Source organism: Leptonychotes weddellii, chromosome 7 (genome assembly GCF_054177405.1).
Source record: "Leptonychotes weddellii isolate Sample4059 chromosome 7, ASM5417740v2, whole genome shotgun sequence".
Taxonomy (NCBI): domain Eukaryota; kingdom Metazoa; phylum Chordata; class Mammalia; order Carnivora; family Phocidae; genus Leptonychotes; species Leptonychotes weddellii.
This window is the reverse complement of record NC_138375.1, coordinates 74,390,869-74,412,814: the sequence shown is the minus strand read 5'-3', so window position 1 is coordinate 74,412,814 and position 21,946 is coordinate 74,390,869. Positions and strand designations below refer to the sequence as shown.

The 21,946-nt window shown below is 42.6% G+C and overlaps 1 protein-coding gene across 14 annotated transcripts in view; it reads right to left on the bottom strand.

The window, feature by feature from the left end:
- MCTP1 (multiple C2 and transmembrane domain containing 1) overlaps positions 1-10,240 on the bottom strand; it is a 494,794-nt gene extending 484,554 nt beyond the window's left edge. For 12 of the 14 annotated variants that reach the window (XM_081826545.1, XM_081826553.1, XM_081826549.1 and 9 more), the window contains exon 1: positions 9,504-10,238. In XM_081826545.1, coding sequence (XP_081682671.1) covers positions 9,504-10,223 — 720 coding nt within the window. In that variant the 5' untranslated portion in view covers positions 10,224-10,238. Of the gene's footprint in view, positions 1-2,344; positions 2,454-9,503 lie in introns of those variants that run through there. The other 2 variants (XM_081826561.1, XM_081826560.1) reach the window with 2 other exon arrangements.
- Between the last annotated feature and the right edge of the window lie 11,706 nt (positions 10,241-21,946).

The window sequence follows — 21,946 nt, the reverse complement described above, 5'->3', positions numbered from 1 at the left end:
GGGGGGGGCATGCTGAGTCAGGGTTTCCCACCTCTAGGGAGCATGAGGCTTGGCAACAGCTCTGTAGTGACAGAGATCCTCTCTCCAAAATCTATTCCAATCTCAAAAGATACTTTAGGAAAACACTCAGACTTCTAATTTGGTGTGGTGAAAATACTATTTAAAAGCAACTATAGAAATGCTGAATTTTTCTGTTATGAAAAGCTATTTTACATTTCAATAAAAGAACAGGAGCCAAATATGGCTTAAGGGTCTAGATAGAATATGGTTTCTATTTTGAGAAGATATCTATTTGCAATTTTCAGAAATTGATCATTTGCCACGCACAGATCAATCTTCCGTCTGAGAAAGAAAGCATATTTTAATATGTTTGAGGCACAAAATGCCTCAAGAATGAAAATTTCCAACAGAGCCCATGGATTCTAAAACTTTTCATTTTAACTATTTCTCCAAATATTTAGCCCCTCTGACATCAATCAGGTCCATAAGAATCTATGAAACCGAGTCATGTGGGAGGTTTTCTTGTTTTACCTGATTTTAACAAACATGTTAAACCTGTTTTACCCTTTCTCTTACCCCACCAACACTATTTTCAGTGTCTAATGCTGCAGAGAAAAGGAAAACTATTTCATTCAGGAAGAATTCAAAATAACTATAAAGAATATGAGCTATTGCGGTAAATAGGTGACAATCTGGTGCTCAGGAGCCTGGCACCCTCCACCATAAATGCAGATTCAAAACTCAACCTTCCCTAGAAAAAGACTTTTCAATAAAAGCATTTTTTTAACATAACCAAGAAAAACCAAAGGCATAAGTAAAGGGGAAAACGTGGTGTGATTACTTCCTTCCACTCTCCCTTTCCTTGAAGGTTCAGCCAAATCCCTGGCCTTTCAAATCTCCTCTCTTCCCATCCCCAAGGTCAGGTGACTGCCCAGCTTCAGGCTCCCGCTAGGACTCTTGTGGTCTCTGCTGCTAACTTCTCCTTCTGATGCTCACTTGACTCTGTCTCCCCTGCTCAGATGCCCCCAAGGTTCCCTACAGCTGCCCTGGATGCACTGCTCGGCCCCCCAGTCTGGCCACAGCTTCATCTCCACCTCTACTTCCCATACCCTCCTTCCTGAACCGCAGGCCTCAGACCCATCACTGACTCCCATGTTTTGAATACACAGCACACTTATTCACATCCGTGGCTGTAGCAGTAACCACCCCTGCCCCCCTCCCCGCCCTGCCCTGCCCCCACCACCATCTCCCTGTGGCCAAATCCTAACCACACTCTGAAACAAGGCAGAAGCCATCAGGTGGGAACACCCCTAAATTGCTGACACCAAACCTACTGCTTACCTGCATCCATGCCCACAGTGTCTCCTTCCGTTTGCAACGGAAGAGGAACCCTTCTTCTGGCTGAGGCCACCACCTCCCCTAGACTCTGGGGCCCACTCTGACCCATGCCCTGAGTTAGCTCACCGCTTCCTTTATCCCCCTGTTCTCCTTAAATGTCAACCTCTCCCTCTCCATAGGCTCCTACTTACTAACCCACTCAGGTGACACCCATTAAAAAACCAAAAATCTTCCAAAGGGCCCATCCCAACATGGTTCCTGCCCTCCTACTACCACTTTCTTTTATCCCCTAAAGAGCCAAGCTGCTTGGCTTCTTTCCCTGTCCCTGGCTCCTCTTTCTCACACCCCTCAGCCCACTGCATTCTGGCTTCAATTCCACCACTCCTGATTCCATTATTTTGTAAAATGCATTGACACCTCCTATGTCGCAGATAACATATGCCTGGCACTGGGAGAGGAAAGGAGAAATCAGACCTGAGCTCTCTGAGCCAGAAGTTCAAACTGATAGCTAAACTCAGCCCAGAGATATATTTTATTTGGACTATAGTTTAAAAAATTTTTTTCAAATAATTTGCCAAAAGTTCAAGAACCTGGAGATTTCACATGAAAATCCAGGTTTCTGGCTTGTATTAAAGAATCCAGAAATTCTGGCAACAATGCCTCTTTCACAATATGACAATAACCCGTTGAAGCTGAAGAGCAGCTGCCCTTCAATGGGGCAAGAGCTCCCTCGTTCACCACGAACCCCATCAAACCCTCTCTGCTCATTTTCTTTTCTTGGATGGATGGTCCCTGTGCGCAGTGAAGTTTGAATCCCTGTCCTAGATCAGTGCGGTCCGCTAGAAATAAAAATGTGAGCCATGTACATAATTTTAAATATTCAGGTAGTCATATTTTTTTAAAAAATGGAAAGGAACTTTAATAATATATTCCATTTAATCCAACATACCCAAAATATTATTCTAATGTACAAGCACCATACAAAATTAATAATGAGATATTTTACCTTCTTTTCTCTGTGCTAAGCCTTCACAATCCAGTGTGCATCGAACACTTACAGCACATCTCAATTCAAATTTGCTGTATTTCCAGCGTTCAAGAGCCAAGTGTGGCTAGTGGCTCCATCTGAGACAGCACAGCTCCAGATGCTTAATGATTCACTATGAAAATGATCTTGCAAGTAGAGAGAGGGAGAGAGAATTTTAAGGGGAAAGAGGAAAGCAGGCAGGACTGACGAAAAGGGTGATTACGTTAAAGACTAGACATGGTGAGGACTTCAAATTAGGATGGAAGGAAGCAGGATCACAGAGACAATGAACAGTGCTCCCCAAAAAGATCAGCTGTAGTCTAGCACTCCAGGTATAAAGACATCCTTTATAGGCAAATGTAATTAACTGGCAATGCAGATTTTCTGGAGGGAGGCTTTAGCGTTTCCTAAATAGGCTCAGCATTAGACATGTGGTCACTGTGAAAAGCAATTGACCAAATGTCTGACCCAGAGTTCACACACCTGGCATTCAAGAGGCAACAGAGTGGACCAGGCTAGTGAGGACAGGATTCTGGATCGAGGCTGGGATTTTAATCTGGTTCAAGGGGATGGGTTTGAGGAGAAGTGACAGTGATGCAGGCAGGACATTAGCTTGAGCTAAGATCCAAGCAGAGATCAAGACTTAGAGATCATAAGTGAGTAAGACTATGTCAGCAAGGTGTTGGAATCCAGATGTGGGGGTGCAACATCAGGGGTCAGAAAAGGAGACTTGGGTGCCAAAAAAGGGTACCCAGAGTCAGAGATTGGCACCAAGAAATGCATCCCTGAGCCAGAGACCTCAGAAGTAGAAATCACTCCTCCATCCTCCACGTGAATACAATACGGTGGCCAGTTAGTAGGTGTCATGTCCTCCCTTCACACCCGCCGGCAAGAACAAGAACTGAAGTATGGGCTGAGAAAAGCCAAGCCACCAGCTAGGGAAGAGGAGAAGGTCAGATACATCTGCCAGACTTAAAAGGACTTGGAAACAAGAAGGCAGGAACATCATTATATAACTAAAAGTGCTTTTGAAACGTTTCCAGAGAACTTCTGAATAGCTCTAGCCCTTCCATTCATCCCTTCATTCACTCAGCAACCACTTAGTGAGTAGTCTTCCCTCTACAATGCTGATTAGACAGGTCGATTGTACTAAGGCTTGCCAAATTCTACTCTAGCAGTGCTGGTGAAGAGAGCCAGGCTTAAGCAAAATAGGGTGAGTTGCTCATACTGATGGGGCCTCACTGATAAAACCTGTGAGATTAGGAAGACGCATTGATCCCAACACATCCAGAGGTCCATTTGTCTATCATGTGTTATAATTTTTCCCAAAAGGATGAGAAATCAGGCTGGTATAAAATATCTCAAAAGACTTCACAGGACGATTGGTCTCTAGGAAGACAGTATGCAGGACTTTTAAATCTCATTGTATTGAAAATATAGGGTTTTTTTGTGTTGCTTGCATTCAGATTGATGTTAAAGACAAATATATCTGGAGACATGAGGAAAATCATGGCCTGATATTCCGCTGAAAAAAAAATTCTCATGTAAGAAACTGGTCTACATTGGAGGGGGAAACTATTTGCATAAAATCTTCAGTTGTTGAGGGATAGTCATCACTTTCCACATCTGATTTATAAAAAGCAATGTTAGTTGGAAGAAATGGTTGACAGTGACAAAGAAAGCAAAATGGCACATAAAGCTAATCTTGCAGGGAAAAAGAAAGTGTGATTGTCGACAGTTCCAACAAATCAAAAATCACCAATAAAAACAGTAGAGATTATTTGGCAACAGAAAAAAATGACATGAGGAAGGGTGCCTCACACCTTTCAATAATTAACTTTATAGAAAGATAAACTTGTCCTCTATAGATACCATACCATAATTTTATAAAAAACAAACAAGTTTATCTAAAGCAAGTTCTAGCACAATATTTACTTCACTCACATTAAACAAACAAAAAAGCCAGTTTTCAAACAATAAGCCTCAGTTACCAAGAGCAGGTTTATTTAGGACTCTTGGCTTATTGAGGCAAGGAAATATATCATGTTTAGTGAGTTTTCCAGGAAAAAAAAAAAAAAGAAGTCAAACCAAAACGTTTCAGGATTCAAAAACGTCATTTCTGTTTGTCTAAAACATAGGACTATGACACTGCAAATGGTATGAATTAACAAGAAAATACACGACCTAACTTCAGAATATGCAGATTTTGTCAATGCTTACAAAATTATCAGACTATTTACTCTTCGTCAGTCTAGAGTTGACCAACATTTTGATAACCATCACGAGCCAAGAAACCACACTACGTTTCTGAGTTACAAAAGATATATTATTAACCTTTAATTTTGTGAAATCATCCCTTATTTCCAAATGACGGGGCAAAAGAAAAAAGGGAGAGTGCTTATCCTATTATCTTTATGAATCTATTAATCCTATTTTCTCTAAGTATTTATTTCACTTTTCCAGAATAATGTGCCCACACTTGCCAAAAGTAATATAAGGTTTTTTCATTACTCTGTGAAATTATGATGTCATCAGTACCACCTTGGTTAATCTGAGGCTACTTTTGCCACCCACGCAAGTAAAATAATTTACATCTTAAATGAGGAGGACCAGCAAAGTTCCCGTTAATTTTGTTTCAGCTACGCGCTTATTTGTAATTTTGGCAGTGGCAAAACTTTAATACAGTTATACTATAATACACTAGCAATTGCTAGGGCTTATTGAGCTCCCATAATATTTACTTGATAACATTTCCATATACCCGAGATGCATAGCTGTACTCAAATCTTCCAGATACACAGGATAGAACATAAAAGTCATAGGAAAATAATTCCACTCCAAAGTAAGCCTGTCACTGTTTACTCTCTTCCTCTGCAATAAGCTGATGATCCCAGTATTTTTTAGAATGCTATCACATATCAAACTTCATGCCCTGTTCCAAAATGTCCTAAGATCTCATCCTTCCTCTCTCACTTTGAAAAAGCTTGGAAAAAGTTATTAACATTGCTTTTAGGGCTTGTTTTTGAGAGTGTTCGTTTTTTGGTGATTTTAAGCCATTCATATTAGGAATTACATTTCTTTACATTTGTGTCTTCCCCAAGATTAAGTTATGTCCTTTCAAGTAATATTAAGGACACCTGGGAAATAGCAAAAATTAACCCAAATCACATTTTTAAGTCATTTTTGAAAACATAAGCTTTCTCTAAAAGGTCAGATAATTAATGAACCAAGCTGCACTTCATGTATAGGCTTCATCTTAGAAAATATTTTTCTACTTTTTGTTGGAGCTTACAGATGTATCTTAGGAATTTTATCCCAATGAATAAATATTCCTCTTACTATGTTTTGAAACATTTCTATCATACCCTGAATAATGTAGCCACATTTTTTTTTAAAGATTTATTTATTTATTTGAGAGAGCGAGAATGAGAGAGAGAGAGAGAGCCAGAGGGAGAAGCAGGCTCCTCGCTGAGCAGGGAGCCCGATGCGGGACTCGATCCCGGGACTCCAGGATCATGACCTGAGCCGAAGGCAGTCGCTTAACCAACTGAGCCACCCAGGCGCCCTGTAGCCACATTTTTTACAAAAATTTTTTTTGCTTCCCTATGGAAGCAGTTTTAACAACATGAATTTAAAAGAAAAAACAATAAAAGTTTAACATTCATAAACTTCACATTTTTGTTAAAGCCCTAAAAAAATGGGACATATTCATTCTTCACTCTTTATCTTAAAATACTGGCTTCCTGATTCTAGCAAAATATAATTTTAGTAACTCATCAAGACAGAATACATAAAATTGGCATATTTTTGATATGCACACAAATTCAGAAAGCATCTTTCCCAACTGTGTTGCAGAAAATGAAATGCATCTGGTATGACAATATGGCCAAGCACGTGAACTAGAATCAGTGGGAAGAAATGGTTTTTTTTTTTTCTTTTTCTCAAAGCAGAACATTTTGAATAATGTACATGCCCTAACAACAAGGCATTATTAACTCTGTTAAAGTGCCTTTCAGAGGTATATCGGGCTGAAGACCACAGAGTAGCAAGAGGGAGATGGGAGGCAGCATGGTTTGCTCAGTGTTAATCATTGTAGTTCAGTGATTTCCAAATCTCTTTCCCCCAGCAGTTCAAACTGATGTAGTTGTTTTTTTATTTTTTGTTTTGTTTTGTTTTCTTGCTTTTGCTTAACACCTCCACCCAGAGTCAGAGTTTATGCACATATGTTGTTGTGGCCTCATGCTGAGCTGCAGGGGGGAAATGGAGAGGTAGGGAGGTGTTGGAGAACAGGGCTAATGCCAGGATCAAGCAGAGAAAAACTGAGACATTTGCATTATTTTTGCAATGAATTTTCTTTCTTCTTTGAAAGAAAGTTCTTTTTATCTAGGCAATCTGGAGATGTATTCAGTGCTCTTATTGCCTTTGCTTTCATGTGTACCTATTTGGCTTGGTGTACAACACAGGGATCTGCACATGCCACACTCTCCCTACCCCAGCCCAAGTATGTTGTGAGGCCAGGGCCTGGGGGAGCAAGGAAAGATCTCTGAGTGATGCAGGAAGCTTGCAAGGGTGCATGAAGCTCAACCTACTCCTGGACACCTCAGGGAGTCCTCTTCTACTTCCAGCTTCCAACTCTATTTCTTCCTCTTCTTCATCACAAGGTGAGCCAGCCGGGCTCTAGGAATTGGGCAGAGGGGCCATGGGAGGACCAAGGAATCCTGCTTCTGCACTGGCGAGAGAGTGCTGCTCAAAGCCAGATTTGTGACTCCTAACAGAAGGCTGTCCACTTCTCAAGGAACAGACTCCATGAGCAGCAAGCAGATGCAGGAAACCAGCACTGGTGCCTCTTCCTAGGACTGTTTGTGGCCTCAAACAAGCCCCTCGGGGCTACTGTTCTGCCTACACCCCACTATTCACCTATTCTTTGAAAGGCGTTTTAGCTTTGTTATTCCTTTTATGTCTTTGTTGAAATGCTGGTTCCTTATAAGGAAAAGCTTCTTTAGATGGTATAATTAATAATGTCACTTGTAAATGTGATGTCATAGTTATGAAATAATGTATCACAGAGAAAAGAACAAATTAATATAGCTAATACATCATGGAACTGATTCTAGGAAGGGGGAAACCCCCCAGAATGTATGTAAACTTGCAAGCATTAATCTTAGGACTGAAGTCATCTCAGAAACACACAAGCTCTAAAAGTTGTCAAAGGGTTATAGTAATGTAAAAAGACTCTGGAGAATTTTAGTGTAAAACCTTGGTCATTTATTAACCATGTGACCCTAGAAAGGTTATTTAATGTCTTTGAGCATCAGTCTCCTAATCCATAAAATGGCAACAAGAACTTCTGTCCTGTAGGGGTGCTGAGAGGCTCTAATCCAGTAAGGCTGTAAGGCATATGGTGAGAGCACACACAATGTTAGTGTAATGTGCTCTCCAAAACAGGCTGAGGTCTTTGGTATACAAAATTCATAATTACATGGCAGTATTTTTTAAAGCTTGATAGTGTCAGAAAACTTTTTGGTAAAAACTAACAAAGATTCATTCAGAATTCTCTGCTTTTGCTTTGAGAATCTTGGTTCGATGAACTGCAAAGAATTTGGGGGGTTAAGTAATATATCTACCTTCAGAATAATTCAATTATTGGTTGTTGTATTATTCCTGATCATAGAAATTAATAAAAACAAATGTAAACAGTACCCCAACTCTGAAGTTCTTATACCTTAGATTTATGTACACATTCAAAAGTAAATTCTATTAAAATATATAGCATTCCTCTACACTGAATTTAAAACATCCTTTTAAAAACACTTTTTACTTTTGAAGCCAGAAACAGGAGTTCTATTCAGTTACCTTTCAAGATAAAAGGAAAAGTAGAGTTATTTAGATTCTTTGTCAATGTTATCTCTACCTACTCTTCTCCGAATAGGAACTTTTTCTAGAACATCAGGTGTCTTCTAGAGCATCAATAACATCAGGTTACCCACCTGTATTCTGGCTTGTTTTCTGAAACCACAGTAATTAGCTAACAAACGATAAAAATTTTCAATTGATAGGCCATCTATTCCTGTATCTTGCTGTTCAAAACATGGCCTTAAGGTTATGTAGCTCAAATTTTAATCTAATTAAAGATTAACCTTTAAATTAATTAAAGACTAATTAGAGTCAAAATAATGAGAATTTAAATAAGCTAAGATGTATTGGAGGAAAAGAGTTCTTTGAGGTCACTGATAGACTGGAACTTTCAAAATACTTGCTAGCATTAACACAATTTTTTAGTATTAACAAAAGGAGCGCAACTCCTCTCCAAAACCGAGGGAGTAAAAGCAGCTGCTCAGTGGAACGCCTTAAGAATCCTACAAGTTCATTTTTACTTGACTCTTGTCGGACCAAACTTAACTCTTGCCTGAACAAAGAGGCGACACGATGTACATAAAGCAGCATACTTGAGACGCAACCGCTTCAGATGACTACTGAAACTTGGAAAAGGCCATGGGAGCGAGTCTGACTAACTCCGCTGAGACGCTCACGCAGTCCACTTGTTGGGCAGCGATCGACTTGCCGCCGGAACTTTGAAGAAGGGAGTGCGAGAAAACAAGCAGACTTCTGCTTTAAGGGTTTCCCCAATAAATGGCCTCACGTTTACCAACGATTCACCTCCCCGCATTACTGTTCCTTCCCGCAAGCCATTTGTTTCTAGTTGTTTCCAATGGTGGCCCCTCCGCACCCTCATACATGGCTGTAATTTGTTTTTTTTTAAGTCGCTGGATTTGTTTTTCTTTAGAGGTGAGACTTAGCTAAGACAGCCCTTCTAGGAGACCCCCCAAAAAAAGTACCCATTTTATGTCTAACTTTATTCCTCTCTCATTTGGCTACTATTAATAGTTCCATTTTCATTGGCAACGCATAGAGCTACCCAAAGAGCTTCTGGTAGTAGGGGTTATTTCTACCAAAAGTAACGTCAGGGTGCAAGTCAGAACTGTATCTTTACTGAGCAGGATCGGGACTGTTTTCTTTTCACTATTTGATTTACTTGGTAGCACCTCCACTCCCCCCGCGTCTCCCCGGGTAGCGACTGCCCGAAGCCGGAGGCGTGTCCCGCGCACCTAGTCTCCCGCCGCGCGCACTGGTCGCTCACCTGGCTGCTGCCGAGCTCCTCGCCCTTCTCCGGGGTCCGCGGCTGCACCGGGCTCTGAGGTGGCTCTGCGGGAGGCGGCGGCGGGTCCAGCAGCTGCTCCAGGCAGGCAGTGCCCGGCAGGGATGAACTCTTTTGATGGCACAAGTGCGCCTCGGGGCCCCGACGCCGTGCACCCTCATCTCGGGCGCGGTCCCCCCTCGCGGGCGGCTGGGGCGAGGAGGACAGGGAGGATGAGGCGGAGGACGAAGAGGGAGCCGAGTCCGGGGAGCGTCCGCCAGGAGGCGTCCCTCCCTCTGCTCCCGCGGTCGTTGCCGGCCCCTTTCCCGCGGGGAGCAAATGCTCACGGATCCGGCGGCGCAGGGTGGACCCCTGCTCGGTTCTGCCGGCGCCGCCGGGCTCGAGAGGCTCCGGCGAGGAGCAGCACAGGTTGGGCTGGGAGGAGGAGAAGACGCGGTCCAGCACTTGCTTGCGCTTCTTGAAGCCGCTCCACCTGCTGCCCGCGCCACCCACGCCGGCCAGTGCGTCCCGCCTGCCCCCCGTGAGTGGCGGGGAGGGCGATGGGGTGTCCGCAGTGCGGCGCTCTGGGCCCCCTGCGCGCCCGCCCCCGCTGCCCTTGCTCTTGCCCACCCCCAGCTGCAGGTTCTTCCAGAGCCGGGCCTGGAAGGAGGAGGACGCCGCCGCAGGCTCGGGCGACCCAGCCGCGGCTGCCCGGGGCTCCATCCTCCACCCCCTGCTCCTCCTCTCCACTCCTCCTCCACCTCCTCCTCTTCCTTCTTCTCCTCCGCCCTCTCCGGCTGCACCTCCTCCAGGAGCCCCGCGGTGGCGGCGGCGACGGACGCAGCAGCAGAAGCCGGGAGTGCCCGGCGGCTTCAGGACAGCGCGGGGGAAAGCCGCCGCCGCCGCCGCCGCCTCCAAGGCCCTTCGGCCGCCGGACTCCGGCGCCGCCTCTTCCTCCTGCACCTGCCGGGGTGGGCTGGCGCTGCCACCGAATCCCGGCCGCCGCTCCCGCAAAGTTTCTAGCTCCGAGCTCCGCAGCTCCAGTCCCCTGGAGTCCCCCAGGCCGCGCCCTGGCTCCTTCTCCTCGCGGGCTCTGGGCTGGAGAAGCTACAAGCGCACGAGCGTGCGCGTCCAGCTGCGCCAGGGACCGCACCCTGCGCCCTCAGGGCAGCACCTGTCAGCGGCGGGGGTGGCTGCCTCCCAACTGGGCGCGCGCGCCACTCACACAACAGGGCGGATCGGGCTGAAGACAGGCGCGACCAGCAGCCCCGCGGGAGCACCCCGGGACCATCCTCCAGCTCCGGGGTGGGAGGGTGGGCAGGCGAGAGCCGGGTGGAGATGGGTAGGGACCAGCGCCAGGTTGCTCCCCAGGATCTGGCCACAGCTCCCCACGTAGCTCTCTTTGGGCCGATGGCTGGACGCGCGCGCCGGCTAGTGTCTTGGTCCAATGAAGTGAGCTAGAGAGAAGATTATGCGCCTTGGGTGGGTCCTGTGGGGCACAGAGCGTCCATACCGAAAGGTGAACCTGACCGAATTCTGGGGCTGAACACTGCTGCTCCCGCCCCGTTTCGTGTCCTGGATCCAACAAGAGAGTTTGATTTCTTCTGTCTTGACTTCATCCCATCCAGCCTCCTTGCTCTTTATTTGCATGTACACCGGTAGTTCCTTTTGTGATCCAGGTCTAGAGGTTTCCGGAGTCTGACCTTAAATTAGCCAGCCCTAAAGTTGCAGGGAGTTTATGGTGGACGAGGATGTGGAGGATGTCCACTACCTCTCACACCATTCCAAACGCAGAGAATCTTGTTTAAATCCAAGTGCATTTACTTCCTTTGCTTCGTTGCAAGGCAAATGGAAAAGGGTTTGTTTTCCCCGTTCAGACCTTGCTTCTCCCTAAATCTACTGATCCAAGGGTCTTTTGATTCTACTAAGAGTGCTTCTTGAAAAGCAGGTGACACCGTGTCCCTTCCCTCGTCCACTGCCCTCCACACCATTAAATGTGGAAAACACGGAAGAGTTCCCTGGGCTTTGGCACCATACTGTCTGATTCCAGTCTCCTCTAGCTAACAGTATGCCCTCGAGATCTTACCATCCTGGCTTTTTAGTCTTTTTTTTTTTTAATCTTTATAACAAATACTTAACAAATATTTATTGAGCACCTACTATGTGTCAGGCAATATGAGAGGCTGTGAGGATGAAGCTGCGAACAGGGCAGACAGGGCCCCACTCTCATGGAGCCCATCTTCGGATAGGAGAGTCGAACAGTAAACAGAATTTCTAAAAAGAAAAGTCCCATGAAGAAAATTAAACAGGGTACCATAACAGAGTGGCTCTGGAGGTAGGGTTGCCAGATAAATTGCAGGACATCCAGTTAAGTTTAAATTGCAGATACTCTTTGAGTATAGGTATGTCCAGAATTTGTATACCACACACTAAAATGCCATTTGTTGCTTATCGGATATTCAAGTTTAACTGGGTTTTGTATTTTTTACTTGCTAAATCTGACAACCCCATACAAAGGGTTTTTGGTTGCTATTTTTTCTTAAAACAAAAGTCTAATGAGAAACTAAAATTTAAGGTGAAACTTAATAAGGACAAAGAGATAGTCACAGAAAGGTCTGATTACAGCATTCCAGGCAGAAGGAACAGCAGGGCAAGTCAGGAAGCAGCTTGTTTAGGCATGTTCAAGGACAGATGGAGACCAGGCCATATAGCGTGAAGCAAGGTGAAAGAGTCGATAAGAGACGGAGTGGAAGAAATGGACAGGGTCCTGGCGGGTGGGTCCCATAATGACAGTAAGAGTTTGAGGTTCCTGTAAGTGAAATGGGGAGCCATTAGAGGGTTTTTAAACATGAGAGTAACATGATGTGATTAACTAATACCTACCTGCCCCATAGGGCTGTTTTAAGAATTAAGTGAAAAAGGACTTAGGTCAGTGCCTGAGGCTTTTCCACACAAGACAATCAAACTTAAAGTACCATGATCACAAAAAATTACATCAATATAGAACTACCATGATAGTCCAAAAAGAACTGCAATATACAAGTCTTTCTTCTCTATAGCACAGGAAAATTATTTTGTTACTAATATTTCTAAGACATAGTAAACAAAAGCATAGAGAAAATAAGAAACATAGAATTACTGTAAAGAAGTAAGAAGAAATGACCACCACTTCTTACCAAAACTCTTTATAAATATGTCAGTTTGTCATATTTATATGACATAGATCTGTGGACCCATGGAGATAGCTCCATACAATTCAGCCTTATATTCATATAGTCTTTTTTTTTATTATACATTTAATTGACTTTTGTAGTTTAATATTTTCATATTTCTCCTCCACCTAATTTTTCCTTGAAAATACTAACTCTGAGATTTTGGGTTCTGGGCTCTATGACCCATCCCAAATAACACTTACTCATCAATGTGAATTCATTTATACAACTTGAATATGTATGTATATGTAACTTGTGTATGTAACTTTTCCTAAATATCTAAAGTGGATTACAAGAGAGGTTGTCCTACAAATATTGCATTGTATAAAGTTGTACATGATATATCCGATGTCTTATTATGTTTAAGAGAAGATACTTATAAAAACGACAACGCAAGGGAAAAGGGAATGGTACAAATTGATCACTGAGAAGTGAAGGATCACTTCTGCCCTGACTGATCAAGGAAGATTTCTTGCTGGAGGCATCATCTGAGCTAAGATCTATTGCAGGCGACAGAGTATACCAAGAAGATAGATTGCCACCCACCAGGGAAAGCAAAATTCATGGCATGTAAGCTGTTCTTTTTATTATAATTTACTAACCATCTTAAATACTGATAGAGCATCTGTTGCTTGAATTAATAGGAAATTAATAGATGCATCACACACTGATATACAGGAGGTTGGGAAGGGGATGGGTAAGGTAATATTTCAGCACAAACCCAAAGGAAGTGAGGGAGTGAACCAGGCAGTGAATCTGAAGGAAATTTTTTTCCAGGAAGAGGGAACATTAAATGTGAAGAGGCTGGGGCATGTGGGTGGCTCAGTCGTTAAGCATCTGTCTTGGGCCCAGGGTCCTGGGATCAAGTCCCCCCCCCACCCCCATCGGGCTCCCTGCTCTGCCGGAAGCCTGCTTCTCCCTCCCCCACTCCTGCTTGTGTTCCCTCTTCTCGCTGTGTCTCTGTCAAATAAATAAATAAAAATCTTTAAAAATAAATAAAAAAATAAATAAATGTGAAGAGGCTGAGGCAGGAACTTGCTCAGACTGAGATGTGGCAAAGAAGACAAAGTAGCCGGAACAGAGAAAGCAAGAGGAGAGGGGGAGGGAAAGACATTGCAGAGATGGCTAAGGGCCAGGTCCTGTAGGATTCTGTAGGCAACAGTGAGGACATTGGATTTGGGTGGATGGGAAGCCACTAGGGGGCTTTGAGGAGAGTTTCCTTATTATCTAATTTGCATTTCAAAAGATTCACTCTGGTCTTTTTGTTGACAATAAAGTGGAGGAAGGGAATGGGTGGAAATAGTTTTTGGTTTTTTTTTAAGATTTAATTTATTTATTTTACAGAGAGAGAGTACTAGCAGGGGGATGCAGCAGGGAGAGGGAGAAGCAGGCTCCCGCTGAGCAGAGAGCCCGACATAGGGCTCAATCCTAGGATCCTGGGATCATGACCTGAGCCAAAGGCAGATGCTTAACTCACTCAGCCACCAGGCTCCCCAGAAACAAAGTTTAGATAGGCGCTGTCACTCACTATAATACCCGAGGGACAAGGGTGGCTTTGAGCTTTAGCTGAGGAGCGATGAGAGTGGTTAAATTCTAGATACACGATGTTTGGAGGATAGAAGCAACAGGACTAGCCACAGTCTAGATATGGAGTACTCAAGCATTGTGCTAAATGGTTTGCATCATTTACTATCTGTAATTCTCACAGCAACCCTATTTTATAGATGCAGGAACCAAGTCTGAGGCATGTGACATGATCTCGCAAGGTCACTCATTGAGTAGTTAGCAGATCCCAGGTCTAGGGATTCCGAAGCCACAAACCTTCTTTAGTTTTAAGATGTACGCATAAATATAGAGAATAAAATCATTGAAAGAGGCTTCAAAAAGATGCATGGATCCATGTCCTTGCGTTGGGTGAGCAACAAGACTCTCCTGGACAGAACCACAATTTCCACTTGGTGAGATCAAGGACATAAATGCAAGCATAAAAAACAACACTTGGGGGACTAATTGAGTTAAAGGCCAACTAAATGGCCCTTAAGGAGCCCTCTTGTCAATGGAGCTCTGGCTGCTGTCCCCGCCAGCTCCCAGCCCAGGGCCAGATGCCTTCATGCCCTCATTTCCTCTCTCAGTCTCTAAAATGGGGATAAGAATGTCTATGGGCCTGACCCACCTCACAAGGATCCAATTAAAAGCCAGTGGAGGCAGCGGTTTTGATGAGTAAAGCCTGTCTACAAGAGAGATGTTATCATCACTTTGTAATCAAGAAAAAGAACAACGACCAGACCGACTTGTTCCAACTTACATGGAAAAACCCTGCCTGTGTGGAGAGAAGCATTGTGAACCTTTTAAAAGCAAGAACCCGGTCATCACAGTTCCACATGTTGAGACGGCTGCTGACTATAGTCAGTTCAACAGAATAAACACCTGCTCAGGTGTGAACTAGTTTTTGCTTTTTTCTTTCCTGCAAGTTTTCTCAACAGTTCTCAAATGCAGTTTAATGCTTAAATAACTTCAGAGAAGCTCTTTCTGTTAACTTTGTTTAACCTAAGCCACCTCCTATTTTCTTCTTAACCAGAGTGTTAAAAATTCTAGGGTCCTAGACCAAGACATGCTCTGGAATGTCTATGTTGGAAGGGCATAGGACTGTCATGTAGCTTGAATGGGGGAGGGGGGAGTTTGAAGCTCTCTTTGCATAATATTTTTTTTAAATCAATTGTCCTTATAAAAGAAGAGGAGAAGGAGTTAAGTGGCGATTTGGGGAGAGAAAAGTCTTCTGCTGCCCACCTCTCGAGGCCAATTCTACATTGCACAAAGTCAGAAGACGTGGGCATTTGCCTGGTGTTGCACCTAAGTGCTCTGTAACCACAGGCAGCCCCAAGAGCCTCAGTGTTTCACTAGCAAAATGAAGAAATGGAACTAGTTTCCCTCCAAGGCCCCTTTCAGCTTCAAAATTATGTAAGCTTCTGAAACAGTTCTCCAGTGTAGGATATAATCCATCTATTCATTCCTGGTCTGATGTCCTACTTTCACTGGTATATACAAAGGCAGGTATTACTGGATGGGCATGCAAATAACCCCCTTTGAATATATACCACATCACAGAAGCTCCCAGGGCCCTACTCCTATCCCTCAGGCCTCAGCACTTCACAGTGGGTATATGATCTCTCTACTACACCTTCCCCAAGTGTCCTAAACCAATGAGTTCCAGGAGATGATGTATAGATATTTTGCTCTCCCTCAGAGAGGGAATCAGATAGGATAACTCAGAGGGAGGGATTCTATCTTCTTCCTAGTTCCAGTGCCCTTGGTGCCATTTGGGTTGACAACACACCCTTTCTAAGCTTCCTTCCCTTCCTGTCTCACATGCCTCCTTCCCTAACACTGCGCCCTGCACCTCAAAAAGAAACTGCTTGTATTTGAGTCCTTATCGCTAAGTGGGCTTCTGGGGGAACCCAAACTAAAACACATGGGATGGACATTTCAGTCTTTAGCCAATGAGGTTCCCGATTTGACCATTCAATGAGAATAAAAGTAATGTTCTCCAGCAAGATTCCTTTGGGCCGTACAATTCTCTTACAGGGAACCTGGGGCCTATAAAGACAAAATTTACCCCCCAGCCTACAATCTATCCCCTGAAAGTGAGACCCCTTGAGAACCAGAGTTTTCATCTATGATTTACCTCCTAGAGTAGACAATAGGGTTGTACCGGCTGTTGTATGGATGTGTTGAGTCACTAAATTCTACACCCAAAACTAATAATACAGCTCGTATGTTAACTAGCTGGAATTTAAGTAAAAGGTTAAAAGAAAAAAAATGTTCAAGAACTCGGAAGGTCATCGCTCAGATTGAGTGGGGCACTCCTATCTTGTTGCTCCGCCGCATAGACCTACCATTCTCAAAGTCACTCACGCTTCACCATCATCAGTGAGCTGCACTCATTACATTCACCTTCCAGCCAAAGGAGAAAAGGGTAAAGAAGAGTCTGCCCCCACCTTTAATGTTCCTTCCCAACTCTTCTCAGATCCCAGGGCTTAGAACTCAGGTACATGGCCACATCTAGCCATAAAATCTTTATTCTGGGCAGTCATGTGTCCAGCTAAGAAATCTGGGGTTTCATTATTGAGGAAGAAGGGGCAGGCAGATATTGGGGGACAGCAAGCAGACTCTGACACAGAGGAGTAGTCATTTGAGGGCTTCTGCACTCATAAAGAAAGGGCACAAAATAAATGTTCTCTTTTCTTTATCTACATGTTTCAATGTTTGGTGTGACGTCTGGAACTGCTGCCCCCATCTCCTGAATCTGAGGATGAAGCGGACACTGACGCTGGCAGAGGAGAGAGAAACAGCCTCAGTTCTGGATGTCATTGTGCTACACAGTCAGTTAATCCCTGAGGCCTTCCTTAACTCTGCTCCTGTCTTTATGTAGTTAGCTGTTTATTAATTATTAAGTAGGAAATTAATTTATCTAGATTTGTAGACCAGAAGAAAAAATACATCTCCCAGGTTGCCTCATTCACACTAGGGCATTAGAGGAACTGGCTCCGTGTTACAAAGAATTGAGACACATCAATATTCACTAATGGTAAGAGCACGGAGAGACAGCTAAACAGGGTAGATCTTTCCTCTTTGCTGTGTTATTTCAAATCTGGTCATTCTGCTAATGAGAATCACACTGCTCCCTTATTTTCACCTAACAGCATGCTTTCCCAGGTTGCAATCAGTTTTGGATTTATTTCAAATCCAATCCCCTAACTCACACGTTTTTCTCTGAGCTAAAATGGTTATTTAAAAAATACACATTATTGATTTCAAACCAGTGCCTAAAAATTGAGCTGGCAAGCTCTGTCTTAAAAATGCCTGTTTAGGGAATACATGAGCAAGAACTAGTTAGAAAAAAGTTTTGTGGAGTTTTATTCTGAGATGAACTTCTGTCTGAATCCCATAGGGGAAGTAGGAAAAGGAAGGAAAGATGGAGTAGCTAAATGTGTACAATCATCCTTGGAAAAATGAAATCAAGTATTATGCATTTTATGAAGAAAATTACTTCGAATGAAACTACGTTGGCTAAAATAGATTTCCCAGACCCTGATTTGTAGCCCGGAAGTCCATCCGCCTGGTTTGTTTTTAATCTTGACATCTGCCACCATTACAGTTAAACTTCTAAATTCTGTCCATATAATTACATAGGTAGGACAGGTATTGTTTTCCACCTTTGACAGAATACCTAAGAAACCAAGGTATACGGGGACTTGGCCCAGGTCTCATATAAAGTCAGTGCTGAGATTAGTGAGGTAATTATAGTGAGGTAATTATTGGGCTATCCTTACTCCCACCACTCCCAGGGTATGTGGATCCATTTCTCATTCAGTTCTACGATTCAGCAGATTGGATCCAAGCACAATTTAACCACTCCAAGATCAAGAATTGTTTGTCTCTGTCGGGATGCATCAGACCATAGCCTGAACTCCAAAGACATCAGGTCTGGTGCTGCAAAGTCTTGGCTGAAGCCGGAAGGCAGCACCTGGAAACTCTGCCCTGGGGTTAAGAAATGAATTTGAGGCAGAAAAATTGCTGCCATAAGTAAACAAAATGGAGGCACCACTTATGGGGGCTGTCATCTATAAATAAAACCTCTGAGCTCTAATGAGATTGGATATATGCCAAGAGGGCTAGGGACTGTAGGGAGAGTCTGACTTTGCAAATAGGAGAGTATTGGAATAAAAAAAAAAACCACAGTATGGCAAACTTTTGTGCAGATGGAGAGAAAAATATAGCTCCTTTATATTTTCTGTAACTAATATGGTCTTCCTTTAGAGTAATGTCACTCAACCAGAAGTTAATGGAGAAAAAAAGAATGAAATATCCAACCCAACTTTGACAATCACCAAGATTTAATCATTTAGACAGTCCCTTTAGGAAATGCCTACGGTCTTCCTGGAACAAAATGTCTCTCAGGTAGGCTTCTCTCCCCTCGTTACTCTCCCTAAGAAGGTATCTGGGTAACTGGGGAAAGGCTGTGTCTTTCACATCTTCATGAAAGCAGGAAACAGCCAGGGCAATGTCATCTGCCTCTTCTGCTCTGGGAGAGATGTCCCTTGTCCACCTGTTTTGCCTGCTACCATTCATGAGCAAGTCTGCACTCATATGACCCGGTGTTTCCCATCCTAATCAGAGCCCAAAAAAAAGCTCCCAGATGACTCAACATTTCGTTGGCTCCCACTGACCGGGGCCCCTGACATCTATCTGTCATTTCTCTTATCCAGCCTGGGCCCAATTACTCATACTAAGCTTCTACTGTGAGGCCACCTAGGCCCATTGGCACTTGACTCGGCATCCATAACAGTAAGAGATGAGTTAGGCTCAGAAAAGCTGAATGTCAGGGCCTTCTCCTGCCAGCTCTAGAGCGCCACCTAGCCTTTGTTTGTGCGTCTGCACCCTAAATGGGTTTGCGACAGCTCTGTCCTCTGGGACTAAAGAGAACTTGCTCTTTTCTCTCTCTCTCGCTCTCTCTCTTCCCCCCACTCCTCCCTCCTTCCCTATCCCTATCCCATGTCCCCTGCCTTCCCTCCATCCCCTTGGACTGTCCTTTGGTATCCAGACAGGATAGGTTCATCATTCAGGGTTATAGCAGAAAATACATACCACATTCAAGTAAGAAGATTTTGACATAAATTTAGTAAATATAATTATTTTCAAAGGTGTGGGAAGGTTGAGAGCTGTGGCTCTCAGAATCTGACCTGGAGACCTGAGATCCTTTCGGGCCAAAGCTATTTTCCCAATAATTCTAAGATGTCATGTGCCTTTTTCATAGTCTCCTACAAGTGTACAGCAGAGTTTTCCAAAGGCTACATAGCATGTACTATTTATAAGAAAGGACATCATAAAGTAAAAGATAAAAAACAAAATGGGGAAGGGGAAATAACTGCAAAATATATAACAGGCAAGAGATTAAAATACAGAGGTTATAAGGAACTCCTCAAATTGATACAAAAAAGACAAACAACCCAATAGAAAAATTGGCAAAGAACATGAATGCAAAATTCACAAAATAGAAAAAGGAAAAATGCAAATTGTAACGCCATGAAGATACTTTAAAAAAATTTATTACAGAGATTAGTAAAATATAAAATTGCTTGAGGGTATCAGCTTTGGTATGGGTGTAGGGAGTAGATATCACAGTCATTACTAACGACAGTGTGAATTATTATAGCCATTTAAGAGGTCAATTTGGGGACTCCTGGGTGGCTCAGTCAGTTAAGCGTCTGCCTTCGGGTCAGGTCATGATCCCAGGCTCCTGGGATCAAGTCCTGCATCAGGCTCCCTGCTCAGCTGAGAGTCTCCTTCTCCCTCTCCTTCTGCCCCTCCCCTCTGGCTCGTTCTCTCTCTCTCTCAAATAAATAAAATCTTCTTTTAAAAGAAGAGGTCAATCTGGCAATGTGTATTTAAATGCACATAATTCATTACTCAGGAATTCTACTCCTCAGCATCTTTCCCACCCACACCCCCAAATTCTGCACATAGATTAGGCTATATGTGTAAGGATCATATTGCAGCATTGTTAGAAATATCAATAATGGTTAGTAATAGCCAAATAAAAATCAAAAAGGAAAAATTTGAATGTCCTTCAACACAGGAGTGATCATATATATTGCAATTTATCCATGCTATGAAATTTTATGCAGCAGACAAAAAGAAAGGGGTGGATCAATATGTTCACATAAGAAAGATCACCAAAACATTGCCGAGTCCAAAAAAAAAGGAAGTCGCAAATAAATATTAATGCTATAGTAGCATATTTCCATTTATAAATAAATAAATTCACAAATAGAAATCAGTAGTACATTAAAAAATAATACACCATAACATAGTTAGATTCATCTCCACAGTGGAATAATAATAGTTTACTATTAGGGAATTTACTAAAATAGTATGCCTATTAATCAGTCAAATGAGATCAAGTAATACAAAGCACGTAACAAAATTTGACATCTTTTACTAATTTAAAAACCCTAGTGAAATAGAAAGAGATGCAGGAGCACCTGGATGGCTCAGTTGGCTAAGCATCCAACCCTTGGTTTCGCTCAGGTCATGATCTCATTGATCATGCCATCCAACCCCGAGTGGGGCTCCACACTCATCAGGGAGTCTGCTTGAGATTCTTTCCCTCTGCCCCTCCCCTTGGTCACACACACACACACTCTCTCTCTCTCAAATAAATAAATAAATCTTTTAAAAAAAAAAGAGAGATGGATAATTCTTTAACATGATATAATAATATATGCATAAACTCCAAAGCCAGCAATAATATTCATAGCAAAGCAGTAATAAAGGCAATTCTGTATAAGTCAAGACCCAGACAAGGATCCCAAATAATGGCACAACTATTTATAAGTGTTCTGCAAGAGTGAGCCAGTGCATTTAAATAAGAAAATAAAATAAGGTGTAAATAGTGGAAAGAACAAAGCAAATTTTTCCATTATTTATAGATGACAATCATTGAGTACTTGAAAAACAAAAGAAAAAAACATAAAAACAATAAGGAAAAACAGTAAAGGAGTAAGTTACAAAATTAATCTACAAAAGTCAATAGTTGTTCTTTCTACAGAGATTATAAAATAGAAAAAATAATATTGTTAAAAATAATACCCAAAATATAAAAACCGAGTGCACAAAATAAGATAAACCCAAGAGCTATATGAGGAAAGCTTTAAAACTTTATTGTGGGACATGAGAGAAGACTCGAATAAATGAAAACCAGCTGGGTGAAGAGATTCAGTATTGAATAGTGATCATTTATATTTAAATGAATCCATAAAGTCAATGTGATCCCAATCACAATACCAAGAATTTTTAAAACATGATGAAATAGTTATAAAGTTCATTTGGAAGACTATGTATGTTGTAAGAGTCAGAAAATAAATCTGTCAAAGAAGACTTTCAAGGAGAAATTAGTTCCTTCAGAAATCAAAATTTATTATATAAACTACAGTAATTTTAAAATTATGGTATTGGCTCAGAAACAGACACTATGGGTCAATGTTCAGAATGGAGTTTAGAAATAAACCCAAGTACCTACAGGTATTTAGTTTTTCATAAGGGTGCTATTTGAAAACCAACAGTAAAAGATAAAATAATTAGTTGAGATAGCTAATCCTATAAAGAAAAACAAAACAAAAATGTATTCCTACCTCATTCCTGTTATCAAAGTAAATTTCATATAGCTCAAATACT